The 26,925-nt window shown below is 36.3% G+C and overlaps 1 protein-coding gene across 2 annotated transcripts in view; it reads right to left on the bottom strand.

Moving 5' to 3' along the window:
* The window catches only part of sema3ga (sema domain, immunoglobulin domain (Ig), short basic domain, secreted, (semaphorin) 3Ga), a 47,641-nt gene extending 21,057 nt beyond the window's left edge, over positions 1–26,584 (bottom strand). For both annotated transcript variants that reach the window (XR_008838212.1, XM_056463572.1), the window contains exons 1-2: positions 26,131–26,584; positions 19,362–19,490 (exon numbers count right to left, since the gene is read on the bottom strand). Coding sequence is in view for 1 of the 2 variants with exons in the window: in XM_056463572.1 (XP_056319547.1) it covers positions 19,362–19,479 (118 nt within the window). In the remaining variant the exon portion in view is untranslated. The remainder of the gene's footprint in view (positions 1–19,361; positions 19,491–26,130) is intronic.
* Between the last annotated feature and the right edge of the window lie 341 nt (positions 26,585–26,925).

Here is a 26,925-nt window from a genome sequence, read left to right as displayed (position 1 = left end):
TTAAACATTTTTAAAATTTTTAAAATAATAAAAATTATTAACTATTACATAGTTTTCAGGGTGGCATGGTGGCACAGTGGGTAGCACTGTCGCCTCACAGCAAGAAGGTCACTGGTTCGAGCCTCGGCTGGGTCAGTTGACGTTTCTGTGTGGAGTTTGCATGTTCTCCCATGTTCGCGTGAGTTTCCTCCGGGTGCTCCAGTTTCCCCCACTAGTCCAAAAACATGCGGTACAGGTGAATTGGGTAGGCTAAATTGTCCGTAGTGTATGTATGTGAATGAGTGTGTATGGATGTTTCCCAGTGATGGGTTGCAGCTGGAAGGGCATCCGCTGCGCAAAACATATGCTGGATAAATGAATGAATGAATGAAACCCTCAACATGAGACAGAAAATATGGTAAACGTTTGTCCTATAGGGGGTGCTCTAAACTCTCTCTTGACACGTCTGCTCTCTGACTTAACCCACACACTCTCTGTAATGGGTTAAACAGGTCTGTGGGCATTTCCTATTCCAGATGAAATGGTTAAAATGAAAGTCTTGTAGTAGTGGTGTTCTGGGTTGCCTCTTCTCAGCAACCTCTTCTTCAAGGTGGAAGGAAGAGCTGAAAAGCATACGTTTGTGGCTCTTGGGAGCAGCCTGCACTTAACACATGTTTCAGGCACATTTCCTGAGTGCCGTCAAACTTCAACATTTTGGCCAATTCAGTCTCAAAGGCAAAGGTTAAAATGAAGTAATTGAGCAGAGTTAAAAATGGACCATTTATTCAGACATTTATGCAGGCTGTCACAGGACTTCAAAAGAGCGCCCGGCCCTGACGCAAGAATTGCAGTTATTATTGCTTGAATGTTTAAACGTGTAGACTTATGTCAGTTATGAATTATGATCAGAGGCCCAAGAGAAAGACAATTTAAAGGAATGTTTCACGACTAAATGAAATTCTGTAATAAATTTTGCAATTGGGATTCTTTGATGAACAAAGTTTGAAATTGTTCATAACATAATAAATTTCATTAATGTCACATTTCAGTCACCTTTGCTGAATAAATGTATTAAAGGGCACCTATGATGAAAATCAACTAATGTAAGCTGCTTGGACAGAACTCTGTGTAGGTCACAGTCCACAGTCATATGGGAGTGAAATAAACACAACACGTCTTTTTTTTTAAATTTTCTGATGTTAAAATAGGATCCAATTGCCAGTGATTTTGAGGCCCACCCCAACATGATGTAGGAGTGCGGTTTTCCCTGCCCACTGAATTGACTGACAGGTGCCATGTTTTTATTATAACATGTATACACATGTCCACAGAACTTTTTTGCAAAGAAACTGGGATTAAAATATTTGTTCCAACTCTCTGTGAGTTTTATAAGTTTTATAAGTTTAAAACTTTTTTACAGAGCCTGTTTGTAACAAAGACAGTAAAACTGCTATGTAAATCTTAACCTCTATAATCACCACAGCCGCATGTTTGTCAGTAAACATGCATGCATATATATATATATATATATATATATATATATATATATATATATATATATATATATATATATATATATATATATATATATATATATATATATATATATATATTTGTGTGTGTGTGTGTGTGTACTGCAAATGACATTTCTGTGAGACTCATCATCTCAGAAAGGCTTGAATAACTCCACCACAAATACATCTAATAAACTTACTTGGTATTTTTGACTAATGAGCTGTATTTCGCTTCATCCGAGTCTGTCTCCACCACTGTTTATCTGCTGTCACGCAGTAAAAGCAGACATGCAAGTGGGAACGGTGGGTGGGGAGAAGCAGTTTATTTGCATTTAAAGCCACAGGCTACAACAACATCTACACTGTACCAAATGGACAGATTCTGATGGCTATAATAAATAATATGATGGGTATATTAAGCTGAAACTTCACAGGCACATTCTGGAGACACCAAAGTCTTATCTTACATCTTGTAAAAGGGGTAAAATAGGTGCCCTTTAATTTATTTACTGATACTGACCACAAACTTTTGAACAATAGTGCTTTTCTCTCACTGTAAAAACATTGCTCGATTTCACACAATTTGTGTTGGAACAACATAAAGGATTAAGTTAATTTATTAGTTTTAAGAAGTTTAAGTGAATTGAACATAAAATTATTACGTTATCTTCCCTCAAAAACTCAAAAATTGTGTTGTTTCAGCTCATTTTTAAATAAGTAGTTTAAACAAACTGCAAACATAATTTGAGTGCACTGTAAATAATGCTAGGTTCCACACAATTGCTTCATGTTGTCCCAACACAAATCGATTAAGTTAACCTAATTGTTATGTAAATTTAAGTTGACTGAACATACAACACTTTGGTTCTTCAAAAGTAAAACAATAATTGTGTTTATTCAGTTTATTTTAAATATGTAGTTTTAACAAGTAGCAAAAATACATTTGAGTGTGCTGATACATGATGTTTTTGACTACAATATTATCTTTGTTTGGATGAAGATTACACCTTTGGGAACTTTACAGATTATGAAACTTATTGCCTAAAAAAACCACGACATGTGCATAAACATCCAGATTAATATCTTTGATTTAATAGTAAAATATTGATTCAAATAATTATTGATTTTTAATTCACAAGTTCAATATTTTAGTCAGTTTTTCAGCTGAAGCACTAATAAATCAAGAAATTTGTTTTATTGCTTTTGACAGGGACAAAATGAGCGCCTTAAATGGACTGTAAATCTATTCACAAAGCCTCTGCCGAATACATGAATGTCACTGTGCAATTTGCGAATTGAATATAGGAAAAATGGTGGATAATGGAGTGTGTACAAAAGTAAATAATATCACTTCCCTTCTTTTTAATTCATGGGTGGTAGAAGTAACAATAGCCACACCAGCATGAGAAGAGTGTTAAAGGAAGTCTTGCGTCTCGGTGCATTTTAGTCCTGTCAGAAAGCAGGCTTTGATCTCTTTCACTCTCCAACACATTTACAACAAACTCTTCTTTTGTATTCTTGCCCTGTGCAGGATCGGTATTACACAATGCCATGCTCTGCTTTGATGATGAAGTCCTGTTGCTCTTTCATAAGCTTCATTATAGATGACTAATTATACTCTGATCTGCCCTCTGTAAATGATTCTGACTGATTCATCCACATTATGTCCAGCAATGTCCTGAACTTCCGCTTATACTCAACTTTTAAGCAATAGACTAAGTATTAACTGTTCAACTCAAGAGATTTATTTATTTCCTTGTTTAATTAATTAATATTTTTTAAAGAAATTAATTTGAACTTTGTTAAGTAAAAATATAGATTTACTCAAAAGCGATATTAAAAAAAGATGGTTAAACATATTTCAGTTTAAATATTAATTTTCCATTTAACTAATACTGAAAAAATGCTTTCATTCTTAAAAACATTAAGCAGCACAACTGTTGATAATAATATTAATAAATGTTTCTCAAGCAGCAAACGATAAAATGTATTTCTTAAACATTTCAACTGTATTTTGATCAAATAAATGCAGCCTTGGTGAGAAACAAATACTAGCAAAACATTACAACATATATATATTTTATTCATTTTAATATTTTATTTTATACTCTTGTTAATAGACTGCCACTGTTCTACCAAGTTCAATAAGATTTAAAGTGAGTTATCAAGATTTATTTATTTATTATACTTTCAACATTCTGTATTAAATTAATGTTATGAATTAAATTACAAATATGCAGTTACAAAAACTTTTAGTTTCAAGTAAATCAACTATTTAAATATGGTTCAATAAAAATATTAAGCAGCACAACTGTTTGAAAACATCATATCAACACTAATAAATTTGCCTCGAACAGCAAATTATTAAATGTATTAGAATGATTTCTTGTGACATTAGGACTTAAGTAATGATGCTAAAAACTTATATTTTCATCCTAGGAATAAATTACATGTTTTCTGTCATGATAATCCTCTGAGACATTTATTATGGTAATAAATATGGATATGGCATGTTGATGTGTTTGGTCTTGGCGGCATATTCACTATGCTGCTGCTGCTTTGATTATTATGGAAGAGCAGGTACAGAGCCTTCCAGTATGTTCACAGGAATCTGAAAATATACCACACTGCTGCTGCAAACATAATATACATGTTGCATATACACAGCTGGGGCGAAGGAGAGTCTCTGAAAATGCGGTGCAACTTCAGTGTTCAGCTGTTACCTGTAGCGTAAAACAACACTGAGCCATTTAAAAAGTTGAAAAGCAAGTTCATTCGCTGCTAAGGCGGCAGCAACCAATCACTTACGCTGTATATTTGATGATGTAAGAAGAGATTAATCATGACCTATCAGCCAGCCAGAGTCACGACAGGACATTTTATAAAATATATATATATTAAAAAAAAAATGAATTTAACCATAAATAATTTTTTACATTATTATATGCTGTTTTTTTATATTTCATATAAATGCAGCATTAAATGCACTACAAGATCTTACAGAAAGATTAAAAAAGAAATGCATGTTATCATAGACCTTTACTCTTCTGAAGTTAAAACATTATTATTGTTTTTAAAAACATTGCAACATTTTCATTTATAAATTTGAAACCAGTATATGACAGAATAAAAAAGGAAACAATACTCAAACACATAAATATAAATTGTAAAGACAGAGAATATATATTAAATTGTAATCTAATCTTTCAGAGCACTTATAAAAGCAACATTCAGGCATTACTGTCTTTGTGTATTAGCAAACTCAAATGCAAGAGTGGGTAAAAAGCCACTAGTCATTTTCAGTGTGTCTGATGAGCTCTTAAGCATTGAATATTTCAAGCGTTGACCTACTGGATGCCTCTCTCAATGTTCTGCGCATTTAAATGAAGCTTAAAACAAACTCGCTGTAGCCTTTTACACTGGAAAAAAATGCCTGCTTTATGCCAAAACTGACCAAAACCTGAAATTACAACAGGAAGATTAATATTTGTAAATGTGCTTTGTCATCTTTCCCTACTAGATGATCCGTACACATGTTTACACACTGATGGAAATGTTTGGGTCCAGGAAATGTGGGCAAATTTTGATGCTGACTTTAATGTTCTGGCAGTATATTTATGTGTGTGTGTGTGTGTGTGTGTGTGTGTGTGTGTGTGTGTGTGTGTGTGTGTGTGTGTGTGTGTGTGTGTGTGTGTGTGTGTGTGTGTGTGTGTGTGTGTACAGGATGCTCTGAAGAGGGTGCTAAAATAACCGCTAATGATCGGATATCTGTTGGACACGGAACTGGGTGGGCAACAGGGAAAGGGTTTGTGTACAATCCTGTTCCTCCTCTCTTCCCTTTACCGTCAGGAAAGAACAGCGGACGCACCACCTTTGCCAAACCTGCGCTTGACCAAAGTGGATACAACACAGAGTTCACTACAATCACGGGTCAAAGGCGCTGGTACAAAGGTGAAGCACGTAATTCTGGTGATACAACATCCTGCAGGAAGTCTTTGTTGAGACGGAAATTCAACAGGCACTCAACATTCACACACACAAACACACAGCCTTGCGCACTTTCAAATAGACAATCTGTCTGCAAATAAAGCAAAAACAAAACAAGCCTTTAAATGAAATAGAAACAGCGGTTTAATTGTTTGCATTTTATGTAAAGAACATGAAAGCATACTTTTTACAATGATAAAAAATTTTCAAATGTATATTTAAAGGGTTATTTTAACATTAAAAATAAACGTCTGTCACTGATTAATTCCTTGTTGTTCCAAACTCATATGAAATTTCTTTTTTTGAGCGTACAAATAAAAATAGTGTTCATTAATTCTTTTTAATGATTAATTTAAGAGATTTTTGTGCTTCCATTGAAGGTTTGTTCTCTCAGAACTTGCATGTTTAAAAACAATTAATCCAGAATTGTACAATGTAATCAAAGGTGTTCTGAATGGCCATGATCCATCACGTTATATAATGAGCAGATGTCATTCAGGCTTTTACTCACATATAAACATTGATTATTCTTAAACATTGTCATAACTCTTTTAACAATTAACATCTATAACTCATTCATTCATTTTCTTTTTGGCTTAGTCCATTTATTAATCAGGGGTCGCCACAGCGTAATGAACCACCAACTTATCCAGCATGTGCTTCCAGCCACAACCCAGTACTGGGAAACACCCATACAATCACACCCACACATACACTATTCCGCATGTCTTTGGACTGTGGGGGAAACTGGAGCACCCGGAGAAAACGCGAACAAGGGGAGAACATGCAAACTCCACACAGAAAACTGATCCCCCACCCACTGCACCACCGTGTCACCCCCACATCTATAACTTAGTATAAATATTTTAAAAATATGTTTTTAATCATGACATTTTTAAAATGAATAGAATTTTGCCATTATTTCAACAAAACACACTTACTTGTACAGCGACCTTTATTTCTAGACTTGTGGGGACATTCTACATTGTCCCCACAGCATAAGGAATACAAGGCACATACAGTACCCACACACAAATATCACAGAATTGATCCAAAAAATTTAATTATGCTATAAAATACTTGTTTGCAGTCAGAAATGACTACATTAAAAACAGTTCAACACAATCTCATGCCAATTCTTAATTCTTAAGTGTCTAATTCATATTAATTTGTATGGTGTCATTTGTACATTTTAGAACAATTTGCTCATCCCCTGATGAAAGTTAGGTTTAGGGGCATGCCTTCTTTTTATAAAATTGTAAGTTTTTCAAGAGTTCACACTTAGCTGTTGATTGATAATAAAGCTTGTTTGGCATGCTGTCCTGGGAGAGAGCCCTGAATTTATGAGATCCTCGAGCCCTGGGCTCCCTCCCATTTGCAGGGAAAGAGGGGAGTTTGAGTTCCTCTGACTTATTTCTGGCCAATGACAGATATAGGATGGCTAAGGAGAGAAGTACACTTGCTAAGAGCTAGGCTATGGTATCAGTTTGGTATTTTCAATTTTCTTAGGTTGTGCGTTTTGGACTGTGGGAGGAAACCGAAGAACCCGGGGAAAACCCATGCGAGCACAGGGAGAACGAGCAAACTCCACACAGAAATGGCAACTGGTTCAGTAGGGACTTTCACCAGAGACATTCTTGCTGCGAGGCAGCAGTGCTAACCACTGGGCCACCATGTCGCCTATTTGGAAAGGAGGAAGAGTAGGGGTGGATTCGTCAAAACGAAGATACTGAGATAAGAAAACTCTGGTTATTTATAGTTAGTTAGGAATCATCTGATTGGTGAATCAATTGTGAGCACATGATTCTCTCGAAATTAGTTTCTAAATAAACTTCAATCATTCAAATCAAATCATTTGAATTCTTAAAAATTAGTCACTTTTCTAACAACACATTAAATATTTACATTTCCTCGTTAGATTGGGTTAAACATTTTTATATAATAGCACAATTATTTTGAATGTATAATAATTTTGAATTTCTAATTTCCAAGAACACTACTGCAACACAGGCTCCTTGGGAAAATGTTCTCTGGTGTACATTTTTGAGAACCGAGAAATATGTTCTCGCGGGTACATATGAATGGACGGATGGATGGCTTTTCCATTGTGAATGGTTTGCTTGGTAGGTCACCGAGAATGGCTCTAGGCTTGGGAGGTGGAGTGGACCAGGGTTTGAGTACGGCGAAGGACAGTTCCAGAAACCAGGTAAGACGAAGAGGTTGTAATAGAAGCACACAGCCACAGTGGCTTTTCTTTTCTAGTATGCTTTTGACTATTGGTTGGCTTTGGGGAAGGGGGTGGGTGGGTCAGTTGATATTAAGCCAGTATATATCAGTATATATTTTGCATGACGACAAGCAGAAAGGCTTCTCTCACGGACACGCATGAGAAGGACGTTAATATTCGCAGAAACCTACACAATGGCCTGTGGTGGATTTACCAGAAATAGCACGTATGAGAAAACCCCAGGAACATATTTGAGATTGTCAAAAATGTACACGGCACTCTCTGGTGGATTTGTGAAAAAATAAACTGCAAAAAGATGTAGTTCAGGGTAAATATTTGTCGGTTCTCAAAAATGTAGTCCTGGGCATTCATTTCCAGTGAGCCTGGGTTGCACAATTATTCAATCAGCATATCAAAATCAGAATAAATTATTAAACTGATTGGCAGCTATAGTCAAATGCATAATCACAACAGGCTAAGGTTACACATTGAATGCTCTCAGTCCATTGTAGAATATCACATTCCTCTTTCGCTCTTTCTGCCAATTTCTCATTCTGTTCTCCTAGTCTCTAGTTGGGTCCACTTTCTAGAGTTACACAAAGACCTTCCCTCATCTGTAGGCGCCTCCGAAACAAAGAGCATCCCGGTGGCAAACAATGAACAATCCATCTCAGATAACAGCAGAAAACAGACAGGCCAACGAGACAAGTGCATTTATCCGCTCAGCTATTCCTGAACTGAAGGAGAAGAAGGTGGGATTGAGGGTGAGAGGAGGGTTAATAGTAGATCTTTGGTGGAAGAAAAAAAAACAACATTGCAATTGAGGAAAATGGGAGAGCAGAAACAGCCTGGATCACAGCCAAAGAGGAATTACAGAGCCGGCTGATGAAAGACAAGACAAAGCTAACAATAACTAGTTGCATCCAAATTACTGAGGACGTATAATTTGGCCCAGTCATCTCTTCAATTAGGTTTTATCAGGGCACAAGCAGGAGGAATATGAGCCCGGGGCGATGGTAAATATGAAACATGAGGTGATTGATATTGGAAACAAAGCTTTCTCTGGCATGAATCCTGCTAACGTCATTATGAGTTTCCTTCGAGGCACATTTAACCCACATCTTGATTGGATTGTTTGTGACGAACAGGAGGGTCAATTCAATTTTGTGATCGTCATAAGGGTCACTGAGGATTGAGGCATTAAACACAGTTCACTGTGAAATTGATGTTTTATTATTATCTGTCATAAATAACTGTTGTCGGATCATTTCACAGCTCTCACCCTTAGTGATTCTTTCAACAAGCTGCTTTTATGGTGAAAAAGGAAGCAAAATGCTGGGTTGTTTTAACCAAATACTGGTAAAATATGGGACAAACCAATGGTTGAGTAAAATTTTTACTTCTAATTTTAAACCTAACCATTGGGTATTCCATATTTGACCAAAAACGCTTAAAACAGCCCAGCATACAGTTTCATTTAGTTTTAAAATAAAATTTAAAACTAAAACAAATCTAAAATTTCTGTGTGGATATTGCATGTTCTCCCTGTCTTCGTGCGGGTTTCCTTCGGGTGCTCCTTTGGGTGTGTGTGAATGTGGGAGTGTATGGGTGTTTCCCAGTAATGGGTTGTGGTTGAAAGGGCATCCGATGCATAAAACATATGCCCGAACAGTTGCCGGTTTATTCCTCTGTGGCGAACCCTGATAAATAAGGGACTAAGTCGAAGGAAAATGAATGAATGCATAATATAACATAATATATCATAAAAAGTATATAAACTTCTTCTAAAAAAGTTTTATCCCTGGTTGTTCCAGAGCATAGAGATCTGTAGTGTCTGCATGTGAGCAGCTCATGGCCTAGGTTAAAGGTATTTTGAATGATGTTACCTGCCTGTTTTCTCATTCTAGAGATGTAAAAGTCCTGACAGTTGGGCAGGTGCACACAAATAATCCTCTCAGGTGTCCTAACTGTACATTGCAGCCTACTTATGTCAGATTTGCTGTCTGACCCAAAGCAGACAATAACAGAGGAACACAGAACTGACTCAATAACAGCAGAGTAAAACTGTGTCAGAAGCTCCTGTGGCAGGTTGAATTTCCTCAGCTGACGAAGGAAGTATAACCTCTGCTGGGCCTTTTCACGTTGGAGACAATGGTTGTTTCTCAATACGTGTTCCTCAGCATTCTTGCGTCCTCTTGTAACGTCATCATCAGCTGTCACAGTTCAGTTCCATAACTAAAGACAGCAAGAACGGAGGACGCATGAAATTTACCAGATGTGTACTTGATATTGAGGATGCACCGATGCAGACTTGTGAGGAAAACTCCCTCTAGAAGTCCCAGAAGTCATTGCGGCTGAATAAATGAGGTGCAAGCATAGCATATTATATAGACTTATTAAAGTTCGGAGATATAACTTGTCTCAGGAGACAAATAAAAAAATCTTAATTGAGACATAAACACATTAAGGGCGTTCATTTACTGAAATTCGTATTAACATTAGATTTATTTATATTGTGCAGAGTGTATTTGTAAGGTTTTTATGCATAGTACATATTGTGAAAAGTGGAAAAACAATAAATCGTTGTATGAATGCGGTAATGTTTAATTAATTTTCCATTAAAATGTGTCAAGGTCATGTGACTATCAGGAAGAACCAGGGACGAGCGCAGCATCTCATTTCTCAGAGGACACGTTCTGTGTTCTTGCGGTCTCCCGAGTTCGTTCTTCTGAGGTTACTAGGCAAGACCGGTCTCCACAACAACGCAAGTCCGTTCTCTGCTTTCTTGGAATTGAGAAAGAGTCAACGTGAGTGTCCCACTTAAGGTCCTGAGAAATGATCGTACCCAGGAACCTGAATGACTCTACTGCTGCCACAGAACTGTCCATGATACTGAGTGGGGGGAAAGCAGTGGGTTTCTCCTGAAGTCTACAACCATCTCTACTATTTTCAGCTTGTTCAGCACCAGGTTGTTGTGACTGCATCAGACAGACAATCAATTTCCTGTCTATATGCAGACTCGTCACCGTCCTGAACGAGGTATATGACTGTGATGTTGTCTGCAAACTTCTGGAGATAGACAGAGGGACATTCAGACAGAGATGCCCTCTGTCAAGCTCCTGAAGTTTGCAGAATAAACTTCAGGAACATTGGTACAAATAACATTGGTACACCAATAATAACTTAAGTTGTGGCTGATAACCAACAAATAATTGACGTAATTTACTATACTTTAATTTACTAAATACTGATACACTAGGGAAGGGGATGAGGGCCAACCCATGTTTTTTGGTTAAGTGGATAGTTAGTGTAGTTTATGTAAGATGTCTTTGGACATTAAAGATTTATTTTTCATATTTTTTGTTTATTAGACTATAGAGAGGATTTGATATTAGTACGACTTTGCTTTAGCGCCACCCATAGCCAGTCTTTCTAATTTATGTTTTGTTTTGGATGTTGATTGTAAATATTGTACATAGCTCATTCATTGCTTCACTAATCACCACCTGTAATAAAATCACATTGTTTGTACTGCAATTCTTGTTTGTGGTTTTTAATTTGAGTTACTCAATTCTCTTTGAGTGTTTGTTTGAACCAGATCCTTGGTTAAGTGTGCAACTCCTCTCCCCTAGATTGCCCAGGGGTTGTAACACCAGGGTATATACAGAACTGTTGAATTGAATACTTTTTACTACCTTTTTAAATACCTTCAAAAAGAATTGAATACCAGCACGACTTAGAGCTGGAAGTGTAGTGGCGTAAATAAAATATCTTTCCAAATAGAATAACATATTGGAGATAACATATACATTTAAGTAAAGCAGAGGGATTAATCAAGATGTCACAATGGGCCTTTGTCCATAGTTTTTAATCAGTGTCATGATTGTCATCAATGTCAATCGTTGCTCTTCTAAGAACAGTTCGGTGCAGTTACAGTTGTTTCTACACTGAGCCTGGAACGGCGCAGCACGTTTACAAACCGTTCTCGGACCGGAATTCTCAGTGCTAACAGATTCTGTGTTGACGTTGTGGCTCTGTTGCCAAGCTATTGCCAGAAATAGCGGACTTTTTCCAGCCCAAAAGTTGTCCAAAACCCACCCAAACACACAAAAATGCCCAAAATATTAGATTAATATTTTATTTATATTTAATTGATTTAAATCCTACCTAGTAAATCCTACCTAACCTAGTTAATTTAACTGTCATAATTGTTAACCATACAGCAACCAACACCAGCAGTCACAGAAACATAACATAACTGAATCACATTGAAACACTGCCCCCCCCTCTCACCAACACACTGTACTACCTATTAGAGTATATTTTACTTTCGAAATGGGGTATGAATTCATCCCATTTGGCATTTTAAATTCTTTTGAACATAATTAGGTGCTGTTTGTCTATCAGACAACACTTCAATGTTTGTTCTTGCTGTCAATTGTGGGAAAAAACGATCGATAAAAATGTCATAATAAACCGCAGTGAGTTTAACTGCAGGCGCTGCGTGATGCGAGTGCAAGCGAGGTTATATTAATCGTCTTCTTGCAGAAGTGGCAATAAGCCTCGCGGCTGTTGCCAACTACAGGCCTAAGCCAGTCTTTAATCTCAAGTCCTCCAGCCAGAGTTTTGAAACCTTGCATTTGCCCATGTTTTAATTTAATAAACGAAAGCGAGCTCACCTATATGGTTGGCAGCAAGCCAGTGGGTACCCAGTTTGTTTCAGCTCGTGTGCAAACGAACACTACCTCACATGATATCGCTCAGGTCCTACTCTCAACATATCAATAAATCCACACACATTTTAGAATAAAGGCCTGCATTTAACATAAATTGAAAATTTATCTAAAAATATTGGGCTTAAAAATGTAATAACTCATCAGATGACGTTTATTACTTTTTAATGTCTTTAATTTTGGCTAATTTATTTTACTATCTTTTACAACCCCGCGGACACCCTGAACACATGTTATGAAATAAAATTATTTATGCTTTTTAAAATAAACAAAGTTAAGCTAAATATAACATTCTACTACATTTCATTTTTTTCCCCTACGGCTTAGTCCCAGATTTATCAGGGGTCGCCACAGCGGAATAAACCAACTACTCAGGTATATGTTTTACACAGTGGATGCCAACCACAACCCAGCACCATGCTGGGAAACAATTTAAAATGCCATTTATAATTTTCTATAGACTTTTTTATTTCTTTAAATGTATATATAATTATATAATTATGATATATAATGGTTCGGGATCTATAGAGCTGCGCATCGTTGGATTTGCTCTTCAGTGTTTGGACTCTCAGTAGTGATTATTAAACCACACTGAACTGAGCTAAACTGAACTGAACTTAAACACTACAAACTGAACTACACTGTTCCAATTTACTATGACCTTTTATGTGAAGCTGCATTGAAACAATCTACATTGTATAAGCGCTATACAAATAAAGGTGAATTGAATTGAATTGAATATAATTTAAAATATAATTACATAATCCTTACAATTGTGAATTGAGAAGTTTGAAAAAATTAGTTTGCAATTCCACAAGTTTCACAAGATTTTTCACAAGATTTTCTAATTTTATGTATCTTTAAACAGGTCTTGACACACTGCTCTTGTTCTTTATGTTTACATACAGAACGTTTTCCGAGGAAATTCATTCCTGCGACATCCTTTTCCAAACTGCCAAATGACCTAAAAATAACTTCTAAATATACTAAAATAACAAATGTGCCTGAATATCCAAAGAAAGTCCAACAATGGCAGCTTTGAGTGCTAACTCGAGTCAAGTCAAGTCAGCTTTTTTATGTAGGTCATAGTTATTGTAGCATAGCAAAGAATGAGGCCCTGCAGAAATAGCAAAGTAAAACACAGTGACTTGGGAGAAAATGCAGCTATTGGGAAGAAAAAAAAAGTTGTTTATAGTCCGGCTGGTGCAACACAAGCAAATCCAAAATGATGTTTACATGCTGGTGGGTTGTTGCATTTTGATGTTGACCGCTGTTTTTAATCTTTCCAAACAATATTGTGCAGGGTTATAATCCACATACATTAGAAAGAAGCCGGTGTGTTATCTTTGGCATAATTATGTGTCACAGTGATATTCAGATCTCCACCTTCAGATGAAACCTTATATGACAGGATTCCTCTTAAGTGATTCACACATTTAATTCCTGCTTACATCGAGTATGAGTTGAGGGGTGCATATTTCAACCTGCTTTAAAATTGTAATTAGAGGGGCTGTGCAACGAGTGTACACATGTGTATGTATTAGTTGCAATAACATGTGTGTATGCTGTGACTGTGTGGATGTGGATGTGTGGGTGACGGTTTGCTCGACAGCTGACAATGACTATAATTGTTCAAAATGACTTCATACATGCTTTGAAGATGCACAATTATCAGAGGAGGACTCTGGGAAAGAGTATGTGGGAATATCCCTAAACGTCTTCACAACAAGAGTTGGATTCCCCTTAAAGAACAAAAGAAACAGAAAAAAAGAGGAAGACAAACTCATGCTGAAGGAAAATAAGGAACTTTTTTTTCTCTATATAAATTAAGATTTAAATTTAAAACCTACAATTCTAAAACCATGCCCTTAAACCAGGGGTATCAAACTTAGTTCCTGGAGAACCTCAGCTCTGCACACTTCAGTTTCAATCCTGCTTCAATATATTTACCTAGAGGTTTAAAACAAGCCTGAAGGACTCAATTAAATTGATGAGGTGTGTTTAATTAGGGTTAAAGCTAAAGCAGACTATGGCTGCTTCTGAAATTCCTCCTACTCAGTAGGTACTGCATTTGAATTTAAACATACTACTCGGCCGTTAGAAAAGTACGTTCTACACAGTATGAATGCGAGTAGTACAAAACTCAAACGTACTACATCCGCCATTTTGTCATCCTCACTTGACCAACCATCGCTTCACTCCTATTCATGAGTTCTCTGACGGTGCATCATGGGATAGTGTAGCGTCCATCCATTATTCCAGGGCATCTAGGTACTTTTCATATACTTTTTTTTAAATTCTATAAATTCGGACATACTACTCGGCTGGCATCCTGATTTTAGCATACTATATAGTATGAAAGTATGTGATTTTGGATGCAGCTTGTAACTCAATAATTAAAGTGCTTTAAATTTATAATAAACTTCAAATTGAAATTTATATGTCATACACATGAAACTGAAACAAAGTTAAAACAAAAAACTAATTAATGTACTTTTATGTTTCAATATTTGCAGCTGTGCCACTACTTTAACCAATGCATTGATTTTTTTTCTGAAAGGTTTATAAAAATGATTAAATGACAAAAATAAAAACAAGTATTGCCATAATTATCTGACTGTGTTGACACTTAAATAAACTGAATCAAAAATTTGTGTGAAACCACTGCAGTCCCAAATTATGGTAGATTTAAAATACTCTCTCTAATTAATATTTGAATCCATATTACACATTATTTATGTATCTGCATAAATTATTTCAAATAATATTAAAGCAAATATTTTGGTTGAAATTGGGAGAAACCGAAGGTCGCACTAAGACTGAGTGGCTTTGAACATGCTGAACTTCTTAAGCCACTATTCTTGGTGCTTAAATTTTTAAGCGTGTTGTTCCTATTAGGATTTTCAAAGATCAACATTCTGTATTTATCATGATTAGGCAGAACAAACTGTAAATCACAAAGATTTTAAACACTGAGGGGTGGTAGTACCCACAAGACTGGTACAGCAAGAAAAAACTTAAAATGCCATTCATAATTCTAAACGACAAACTAGTGTCTTATTGGAATCTTTGGCTCAAGATATAAATGTGATTGCTCCAGTTGAAGAATTGTCAGATATTTAGATTTATTTGTGAAAAATACTTTTGCAAAACAGTCCTAGGTTTTTCACCAAACTGAAAGCAAACAACTGAAATATTAAAAGTTGTTGAAAGTTGTTTAACATGATCGGGTCATAGGTGGCTCTATAACTATTTTAAAAATTTAATACTAAATTTCTAAGGGAAATTATATGATATTGCTGATATTGTACACCATTGACTAACGTGGTTAAAGCTTGCTAAACAATACACAAGTGAAGTTTCACAAAATGATTTCGAGAGAGGCATATGACTTGATTGATCGAGGCTGGTCTCTTATCTGTAATCATTAGTAAACCAATCGGATTATTTCAAACTTATAAATAGCCCGTCTTGCCTTCTCCCTTATCTTTGTTTTTTAAAATTAATTGTGCCAAACCTGCTATTAATATCAAGCTATATCTAAGTGTGAACTCTTATAATATAAAAGCGTTAAAGCACTTGAACACTGCTAATTGGTGATTGCAACATTAGTTATATATATTTTAACTATACTTATTTTTTGTCTGCATGACTTGTAATCCCATTTGTTGTTGTGGCACAAAATTGCAGAAAGTTTCAATCTATTCAGAATTAGCAGAACCTCAATGTCACCATGTTCCTCAATCTGAAATCCAGGAAATTATTAATATTACTACGATCTCTCGTGTTTGAACAATAAACAATATACAGGATTCCGCAGTTCTCTAGAATACACTCCACTGAGGACACCCACCCTGATCCAGCACATGTACTCCACCTCAACCGTACTCACAACATCCACCATTTGTTTTCAGCCAAGAACTGCTTGGCACTGAAAAGGAAACTATGCAAGAGCACGCTCAAGTGTGTGTGTGTGTGTGTGTGTGTGTGTGTACACATAAGCTATAGTTGGTATACTATGATCTCAATGAGCTAAATCTGATATTGATATTACCTATATACAGTTGTGCAAAAACTGCTTTCTTTCGCACGCTCTGTGGTATTTTATAGTACATATATGGTAAATATTATGTTCATAATAAAAAACAACCAAGTTGTTGAGTGTGACACTTCGTACCCTTGAAGCAAGCTAAAAACAGTGTAGGCCTGCCTGCACTTGTAATTATCAACATCCACTTGATAAAACTGCATCTTAAAGCAGCACTATGTAACATTTCCGGTTGATGAGCACAATTATCTACAACCAGTGTTATGAATACTGTCACTCTATAAGCTTCCATGTGGGCAGCACAATTCATGTGAATTTGTTGACAACAAACTGATGGAATCGGCTAATACGTTAACTTTGTTCGAAAAACCATGTCCACAGACCACGTAAAGTGGTCTGTATAACACATAATGTCCTAATAGCCTATACATTTGTGCATTGTCCTAAAGCTGCTGTGATCTATCCATATAATAGACTGAGTCAATGCTGATAATAAGTCAGCATCAATATATTTAATTGACGTATCATTTTATAATATTTCATTTTCAAGCTTTGACTAAAAAAACAACCATTTTATCTACGCCACTAGCATGAGCACTGTGCATTGCATCATTGAATATTGCCTCTCTTTCGTCAGTGTGTTTTTAAGATTTCAAATATCAGACCACAAAATTGCATTTGATCTCTCACAAAGTCTCTCTCCATGTCCGACACGCTTCCAGTATCAGCCATGGCACTCCCCTATCTATTTGTGCACTCCCAGTGGAAACAGTGAATCATCTCTGGAAAAATTACATTCTGATTTCAGACAGAAGCAGACTTAAATGTCTGCAATATTATATATATATATATATATATATATATATATATATATATATATATATATATATATATATATATATATATATATATATATATATATATATATATATATATATATATATATATAATAAAAACTTTTTATTATTTAATAAAATTAAATAATAAAATATAATAATAATTTTTTATAATTTTTTTTATTATGAATAATTTGTTATGTGCTTTTATCAAGCTGAAAGTGCTATAAACAAAAATACAAAAAACAATTGGATACCAAAATGCAACAAATTGTTCAAAATGTCAGAAATAACTTAAATAAATTAAAAGCAATACTAAAAAGGTGAGTCTAAGGCAGTTTCTTAAAACAGTCCAAGGATCTGGCATTCCTGATTGTTGTAGGTAAAACATTCCATAATTTAGGCGTGCGGTGAGAGAATGTCCTACTTCCCATAGTGTTGAGTCTGCAACAAGGCTGAAACAGAGTGACCCCTGATGCAGAAGGTAAACAGCGAGATGAAGATGATACCGACACCAAATCGCAAATACAACCAGAAGCAAATCCATGAACCACTTTGTATGTTAAAATCTGAGTTTTAAAATCAACACATGACTTGACAGCTAGCCAGTGTTGCTGAAGTAATAGGGTAATGTGATAACATGGCGATGTGTATGTCAACAAGTGAGTGTGAATGTAACTACAAAAACACTCTACAAAGTATCTCAAGGCTGTGTGGTCTAAGTTAGCTCATCTCATCTGTCATCTTCTGAGCCCTCAGGTACTGTAGTTCACTGGTTACCCTGTTATATTAAAAGTATATTAAAGTTATGTGGGTTGTGCTGGTCCAATGACAGAAGAGACTAGTTCATCAGTCTCAGGTCCTTGCATTTCGAGTCTTTGTTCAGCAAGTTACTGCACCATTGATTGACAGTTGATGGTGAGGCCGTCTACACAAATGTATCCATTCCATACATTTCTCTACGTTTCGGGAAAGGATGGAATTGTATATTGCCCAGGCTTTCTGTGTACCAACAAATCCCATACAAGCTCATTTTCACAATTTTTCATGTTAATCACCAATGTTAGACTACTACAATACCTGTTGGACAAAATGTCGGACAGTTACCAACCCACAGAATATCGTCATTATAACTGGCTGGATAAGCAGTCACCGGCCGATTACCTTCACATGTTTCGGTCATAAACAATTGGTCTCCTCAAATGGAAACACGTGTCCCCTCCATCATCAGAACACTGGATTAAAGAGGCTCTACATTGCATCTATCTTAAGAAACTGAGACATTGTTTTAAAGGATCACTGAACTCCTTCAACAAAGAGCCCCATACTGTCTGTCTTAGAGAACCATAACATTTTAGGACCTGCTGACTAGAACTTCAAAAGGAAGAAAGAGAGACTTTTAGTGTTTACGTTACATTTTCTTCTTCTATTTCTACCCATATATTTATTATATTTTTATTAATTAATTAATTTATTAATCTATTTATAAATTTGTAAATTTGTTAATTAATTAATTCATTTATTATTTTTTCAGTTGGTTTATTATTTTTTTATCTGTGTCTTGATTCATCTTTGCGTACTTATTGGGGGCCTCAGAAAATAGGGAGGGGTGGGAGATGGGAGGGATGGTGCATAAAAGGGGGTAGAAAAGTGTAATTGATTTAAGAGTTTTAGGCTACAAATGGTTACTCAGGTAGCAGCGACAGTAAAATTTACACAGTTAAGAGTTGTTCTACCGTTGAAAAACTTTGGAGACGTAAATACCAAATGTAAACAGAGCATAGATGTCGTATCTTAGACAAAGGAGTGCATAATGCATAGTTTAAAGACATATTATACGGTACACCGTGTCATTTGGGTCATAAGTAAAATATTGCCTTCTAGCAGCAGGGTGTGGGTTATGGTTAGTCCATAGCATAATGTATACAGCTTGCTTTATATAACAACAATAGAAGTCTGGTATGTCCTCATTAAGGCATGTGGGTGTTTGTAAAAGAGAAAGAGAGAGGCTGAGTATGCAGAGATGTTTGCGCTCACCTTTAAAAGCCAGGTGCACTCTGGGAGCGGAGCGATGTGTGCAGGCCACTTCAAACACAAACAAAGCCCACAGCAACAGGAGGAGTCGCGTTTCCATAACTCTCATACTTCCAGCCATTCGCAGGCAACCTATACAAACCCACAGAAAAGAAAGAAAAATAAAACAAGGTAGACTTAAAAAGAATAGCACAGGCCATGCTAAAATTATCACTCCTTTTGACAATAGAAGAGGCTGAAATGACACAGGAAGAGCAGACGAAGGATGAGAGGTGGAAAAAATAGCTGGGAAACAAACAGATGAAGAGGAGGAAGAGAGATGGAGACAGTTCGATTTAGACAGACTGAACAGAAAGCAAACGTGACTACTGTACTTTACTACACGGTTGTATATTTAGCTTGGAGTATTAACAGCCAGACAAATCCCAGCCTGTCACACCTTCCCTGATTCAACTCCATGCAAAGACAGAGGTTTCAGGCCTGCATTAGAGGGTCAGCGTTTATGCTACATGGTGTCAGTTTTATTTTAGGGAAAACAGGTGGCGTTAATCATCTTTATCCACCCGGTGCAACTGCACAGACTGATTTGAGAGTTAGCAGATTATGAGCTGTGGTTTGTGACTGGTGTTCGAGGAGTGGGAGCAGGATTACAGTCACAGATAAAAAATCTTTTGAAAATGTTTTGACGTTTTCTTGTACATACAGCCTTGTCATATGGTTTTGACAGAATGCATTATATGCAGTGGTGGAAAGAGAAAGAGAAAAGTCAGACTTAAGTAAAAGTACCATTACTTGCCAAAATGTAGTGTGAGTAAAAGTATCTGTTGAAAAATATTACTCCAAGTATAAAGTAGTATAAAGAGTAAAAAGTAGACCTTTTAAAAGTACTTAAGAGTAGTGAGTAGTGAGCATCTAAGGACAAGGTTATTTTGATGTCCAATAATGACATTGATATTTGGTTGATTTTAGGTTGTGTTAGAAAGTGACCAAAGTTCAACATTGAGCCAACGTCTTAAACCAATGTCATATTGACATCAAATACTGACATTTATTCATCAGGTATGGCAACCAAAACCAACATTTAATAGACGTCATAGTGGTAACGTCCACACAACGTCAAGCTGTAACATCATTAGACGTTGATTTTAGGTTGGACACTGCCGCCATCACGATTTTCATTTCCAAACGAAATGCAACATACCCACAAAGTTGGGGTTTTAAATGTTGTACCTAGTTTTGGGCACAGCATTGGTTTCAAAGTCACAAATCTCTCTTTTCCAGTGACAGCACGAAATGACACATATTCATATTAACATAACACACAATAAAGCAAACAATTAACTAGCATTGAACTACTGGTTCGAGCCCCGGCTGGGTCAGTTGGCATTTCTGTGTGGAGTTTGCATGTTCTCCCCGTGTTGGCGTTGACAGTCTAAAAGCATGTGGTATAGGTGAATTGGGTAGGCTAAATTGTCCGTAGTGTATGTGTGTGAATAAGTGTGTATGAATGTTTCCCAGTGATGGGTTGCAGCTGGAAGGGCATCTGCTGCGTAAAAAATATGCTAGATAAGTTAGTGGTTCATTCCGCTGTGGCGACCCCAGATTAATAAAGGGACTAAGCCGAAAATAAAATGAATAAATGAATGAATGAATGAATATTTATCAGGTTCTTAAATCTGATTGGCTAATAGCCATGTGATATTCTGCAATAACAGCACTCCTTCAGCCTTTTTACCCTTGTTTATTACTCCGCCCACATAGAGTAACAGCAAATCAATAAACTCACTACAGTTTGACAAATATTGCAGCTGTTGGACAACATAATGTACTTTTGAGGCTTTTTTAGACGAGAAAGTAGTTATTTAGATTGCAACTGTGCAGCTTATTTATAATGATAGTGTCTATTTTAAATATTTATAATGTTGGAGATTCAGCTCGTCTGCGTGTCATACTGAGGAGAGCATACTGCCTTTCATACTGAGCAGAGCAAAGAATGTTGATGTTCCGCCACAAGATGGTGACAGAGACCGCATAATAAGTCCTTAGGGTAGAAAAACAGTGTCAATTTCAAACTACAGCTGATTAAATCATTATAAAACAGGTGACAGTCTAAGTCATTCTCTCTCTTTTGTATCTTGTAGTGCTGTATTTATACCATAGTAATCTGGTAGTGTTTGCTGTGCTTTGGCTTTTTGGGGTTAATTATTGTGATATCTCGATTGGAACAGAGAAATACTAGGAAGTCTCTGTATAGACTGATGACATTTCATGCTGTTTAGCCTTATAATCTAAATGTGAGCAAAATCACCCGTTTCGTCATCACTTCAGACATTACACTAGAGAATCATTCAAATACTAGCTCTAAAGTGACGTTGGTAAATTAGCAACGATTTTTGCTGTTCTGACCATCAGCAGCAGATGTGAATGAATGGTGGAAGATGTTTCTCATACAGAAGGATTTTTGAGACTCTGTGTTTGATTTTCTTATTTATATACACTATCATGTCGTTGAACTGTTATATAAACGCAATGTCACACTCGTAGCAGTGCAACATGGCACTGTATATCGTCACTGGTTGTAGGCTAAGGCACTCAGTTTGCTCATATATATACAGGGCTGCGCAATATATAATATCAGCATTGATATCGCATTGTGATCATTCACAATAGTCACATCGCAAGAATATAGAATGTTGAGTCTGGATTGTAATTTATCATTTGAATATGTTTTTGAGGCCTGTTGACTGTATTATGATTTTAAAAGCATAAGGTGTAAGAAACTGTACCATTTGCAACTTTAATAAGGATGAGTTCCATTGAATTATCTGTATTTTTACATATTAATTACTGCACCTGAATACTGTTAGACTGGAAAAATTATCATAATACTGTTTATAGCGATTGTATCGTTTACTTTATTGTATTTGTTCTATGCTTGTAGATTTATAAAGTTTATTAGATTTTATGCAAATGCACTTCTCTACAGAATCATCCCAATCAATCTAAAATTATAAACTCTTTCCAAATAGACATAAATGAGTCTTCTGGTGGAATTATATTCATATCGCAATATATAATCACAGGATAACAAAATATCGCAATGTTAGATTTTTCCAATATCACGCTACCCTAACCTAAATGATGACAGATTTCAGTTTTGGGTGAGCTATCCCTTTAATATTAAATCACGTCATATCAACTTTTTAATTGTATGCTCTCAGAGTTTATTTAAAAAAATATAAACAAAAAAAGTAACCCATTAGTGAATTCCAGTAATTTCCACGACTACATATTGACCGTTTCAAAAAAAATCATCATTGACCTAAAAATCTAGGCTTGTGAGAAACAGCTTATGCTGCCATGTGCCTAGGAAAAGCTGGAGGTGGCAAATCACTCCAAGCTGCTGCAAAGCCCCGTCACGCTGCTCATTGTTATAACTTGGAAGATCTCACTGGAGTCCAGGGCTGCGACTGCTGCCTCTTTTAGCTCAGTTTCCATCAGATACTGATCCTGGGCTCCTGTTTGTGACATCATCAGCTGGCCAGTGATGTATGTGGGTGATGTCAACACAGCAGGCCCTCGCATACTTAGGATTTGCATGTCCATACATTCTTTTCGAAGGAGATGAATGATTAAATCAGCTTAAACCCTGTGCCAACGTACATACTTTTTATTAGCACTTCTAAGTACTGCACCTGTGTGTGTGCCAGTTTCACTCTCGGCTGTTTGTGTGTTCGGTCCAAAAGTACGTGTGGAGGCAAAAGTTTTGACACTAGGCAACTCGCTTAATCCTTTTCCACAAACTCACAAACGCATCACACAAACACAAACACCAGTCCAGACTCTGCCAGCTGTCACTGGTTCAAATTCACATTCAAAGTGCATCTAGGGGCTTGTCAAGGAATGTACTACATGTCCAAACTGCAAGATGACACAGAGAGAGTGAGAGAGAGAAGCAGAGATTGCACAGAAGGCTAGGTAAATGAGAGCCGAGAGTCAAAAAAAAAAGCCCTTGAGATGGTTATCTCTCTGTATATTCATGTAGATGCGTATCACAATTCTGTAGACATCAGATTGGGATCATAGCGGCTTAGACAAGAGCCAAGAGCCAAGAATTAGTGGTCTGAAAGCGGCAAACGCACATTTGTGGTCTCGGGTGCGCTCGAGAAAGGCCTAAGAAAACCAACAAATAATTGATATCTTCTTTTCCAGCTCAAAGCGTCCTCCTCACTTTTGAACCTGATTTCAAAAAGCCTCTCTGATGTTGTACTGTGTTTCACTGGCTCTTGATGAAACTCACACTCTGAGCAAGATCAGATCTGTCTTGTGTCTCCTCTGCTTTATATATTCATCAGCATCAGTCGCTCAGGTGTTCTTACATGTTGGTTCTGGCACTGGTTTGAGGGGAAAGAGTAGGACGCACATTCATAAATGTGCACACACACAGAGATAACTAGACAGACAGACAGACAGACAAATAGATAGATAGACAGATAGATAGATAGATAGATAGATGGATGGATGGATGGATGGATGGATGGATGGATGGATGGATGGATGGATGGATGGATGGATGGATGGATGGATGGATGGATGGATGGATGGATGGATGGATGGATGGATGGATGGATGGATGGATGGATGGATGGATGGATGGATGGATGGATGGATGGATGGATGGATGGATGGATGGATGGATGGATGGATGGATGGATGGATGGATGGATGGATGGATGGATGGATGGATGGATGGATGGATGGATGGATGGATGGATGGATGGATGGATGGATGGATGGATAGATAGATAGATAGATAGATAGATAGATAGATAGATAGATAGATAGATAGATAGATAGATAGATATACAGACAGACAGACAGACAGACAGACAGATACCTGAATGCAACAATTTAACTATTTGCCATCTAATATACTGATTTATTATAATTTACTGTCTACTTTCTCAATCATATGCATACCTACATCTCTTAAGAAAACTGCTAAGTGGCATATTTGCTGTTTTAAATCTTAAGTGGAACTTCACAGGTGTAAACTGTTATACTTTCTTGTTAGCATGCATTATGTATCAGTCTTCCTCTGCTGGAATGGCCTGCATATGAATTATGGATGCTCAGGCGCAATCTATGACGTCCATTAAATCCAACTCCAGTGTGTCCATTTTACTCCTTTTTTGTGACTGACTAAATAAAATAAAAAACATTTAGGGTTATGTGGGATGTAGGGCAATTACTATTTAATATTTGCCACACAAGAATTTGACAATTATCATCAAGAAGCTTTTTTATAATCACAGGAAACTTTAAATATTCACAGAAAACTTTCATTACAAACCAATGATTTTTAAATAGACTCGTAAAAGTAATCAACTCATTTTGTGCTAAACCTTTTATTCAAGTTTATTTCCTTTAACTGCCCATATACTGTACTGGAATACTAAATGAATAAAGTTCAAAATTGAATAATTCATATTGCTGGAATGATGCATCCTTAAAAATGCTCATTCACACACAACCAAACACTCCTGTGAGTTATTATTTAAAACTAAGTTACAAAGGGAGATTATCAAAGCTGTGCCATATAGAAGAAACATCATTAGTTCCAAAAGAACCTGTTCTGTAAACGGTGCTTAAATATTATAACACTTTAAAAATCCAAACAACCCGCTCTTCCAAATGGTTGACCATTTTTTTACCGTTTTAAATAATGACTGTTAAAGTTATTTAAGGATGATTGTTTTAAATAATGGTTTACACTACATTGTTGGTTTACAAAAAAAAAAAAAAAAAAAAAAAAAAAAAAATCAAACAAACATAATCTTGTTGCACTACTACATTTGATTTTGGTTTTATTGTAAAAAAAAAAAAAGTTAAATGAGAATCGGAAATATTTTATGGCATAATTCAAAAAATAAAAGTGATTTAGTATTCAAAAATGTTTTATTTTCAAAATAAATTGGTCTTACATTTCAAATTTTTATATTTTCATAGTATTTCATATGTATTAATTTCGGTACTTTTACCATAAACCGACACATTTGGTAGAGGTTGATATTTTGAAATTATAGGATGTTGAAAAAAAAAAGTATTGAGTGTGTTAACTAGCAACATTAGCAATTAAGAAATGCAATCCAAACATTTTCTTTGTGTGGCAGTTAAAGAGATAAAGAACCTCTATAACATATATAATGTTATTTAATGGATATTAACGGTTGTTTGTGGAACCGCAAAAGCCAATACAATAACACATCTTGTCTAATATAACAATGCCACTGAATTTAGATGAGACCTGACAAAACACACAAAGAAACATCTGTAAAACATACATCCATGATATATTTTATTTGCGGTTTAGGGAATAGGCTATACGAAAAAGTAACGCAATTTACCTGAATTCACCCCAATCAGTGCATCCAAATATACAGAAGAACTCTTGCTGAATTACCTCATCTCATATTATTATATTGTTTTACTCTCTATGACAATAAATTAACTCATAAAAAGCTTTTAATCATTAAAAGTATTACACTAATGCATTCTGGCAACTCCAATGTTAAGTATACTGAAAGATCACCAGTATGGATGTGATGGAAATTCGCGCACAAATTTGCGACATTAACGGTCGACCCTTTAAAACTAGTTCCTCTAAAATGTCATTCTGGCCAGCGAATTACCTACCAGCTTTTAGCAGCTCTGACATTGTAGTGCAAGAGTCTTTTGTCTCTAAACTATAAGTAACGCTGAATATATTCACCTGATTCGCAGTGGCTCAGTCGGTCTGTTGCTCCTGTATTTGGTGTCTTGAGGCGCAGGTGAGATGTTATCGTTACATTCCTTACCGTCTCTGTGAGCACTCGTGCCTTCAACTCTGAAATCCGTCCAAAACCTCCTCATAAAAACATAAGAGCTGTTATAGCTCCAGCCTTTTGAATTGCCACTTTTGGGGCGTGTCAGTAAGCCCGAAAACGATGATAAAAGTTGCAGTTTGCGCACGCAATTCCTCGGGATACTTCTAAGCTCTTATCTGGACACTTGAGGAGATAAAGGCAACAAGAGACAAGATGTGTTTTGCTGTTTTCGTGACAATATCTCCAGCGTTTGCCACTTTGAATACAAAACAGAAGATGTGTTGGTCGTCTTCTCACGTAAGCTCCACGCTGCACGCCTCTGACCGTGTGCTGCAAGTCTGCGCGGCGGCAGGTGTTTGGTTTATTCCGCCGGTGGAGTGTCTGTGTCACGGTCAGTCCAGCCCCTCAGCACTGCTCCCGGCGAACCGCCTTTAACCATCGAGAGGCCAGGAAAACAGCAGCAGCATATCAATAGATCAATACACATATACAACACAATAAACTGCTCTTTGCATTTCATACATTTACAAGTTTATTAAAACTCACATATATGTGTATTGTGTAGATATATGATGCCATTTTCATGCTTTGCTGTTTTCTCTACTGTTTTGTGTTTAATGTTTTATAGCTTAAATATATTAACACATATCGAGTATATACAATTTTTTGTTTCTTTGTATTCTGGTAGTTTTTTACTGTGA

The sequence above is a fragment of the Danio aesculapii genome, chromosome 8, assembly GCF_903798145.1.
Source record: "Danio aesculapii chromosome 8, fDanAes4.1, whole genome shotgun sequence".
Lineage (NCBI taxonomy): Eukaryota > Metazoa > Chordata > Actinopteri > Cypriniformes > Danionidae > Danio > Danio aesculapii.
The sequence above is the reverse complement of the archived record's forward strand: the minus strand, read 5'-3'. Positions and strand labels throughout refer to the sequence as shown.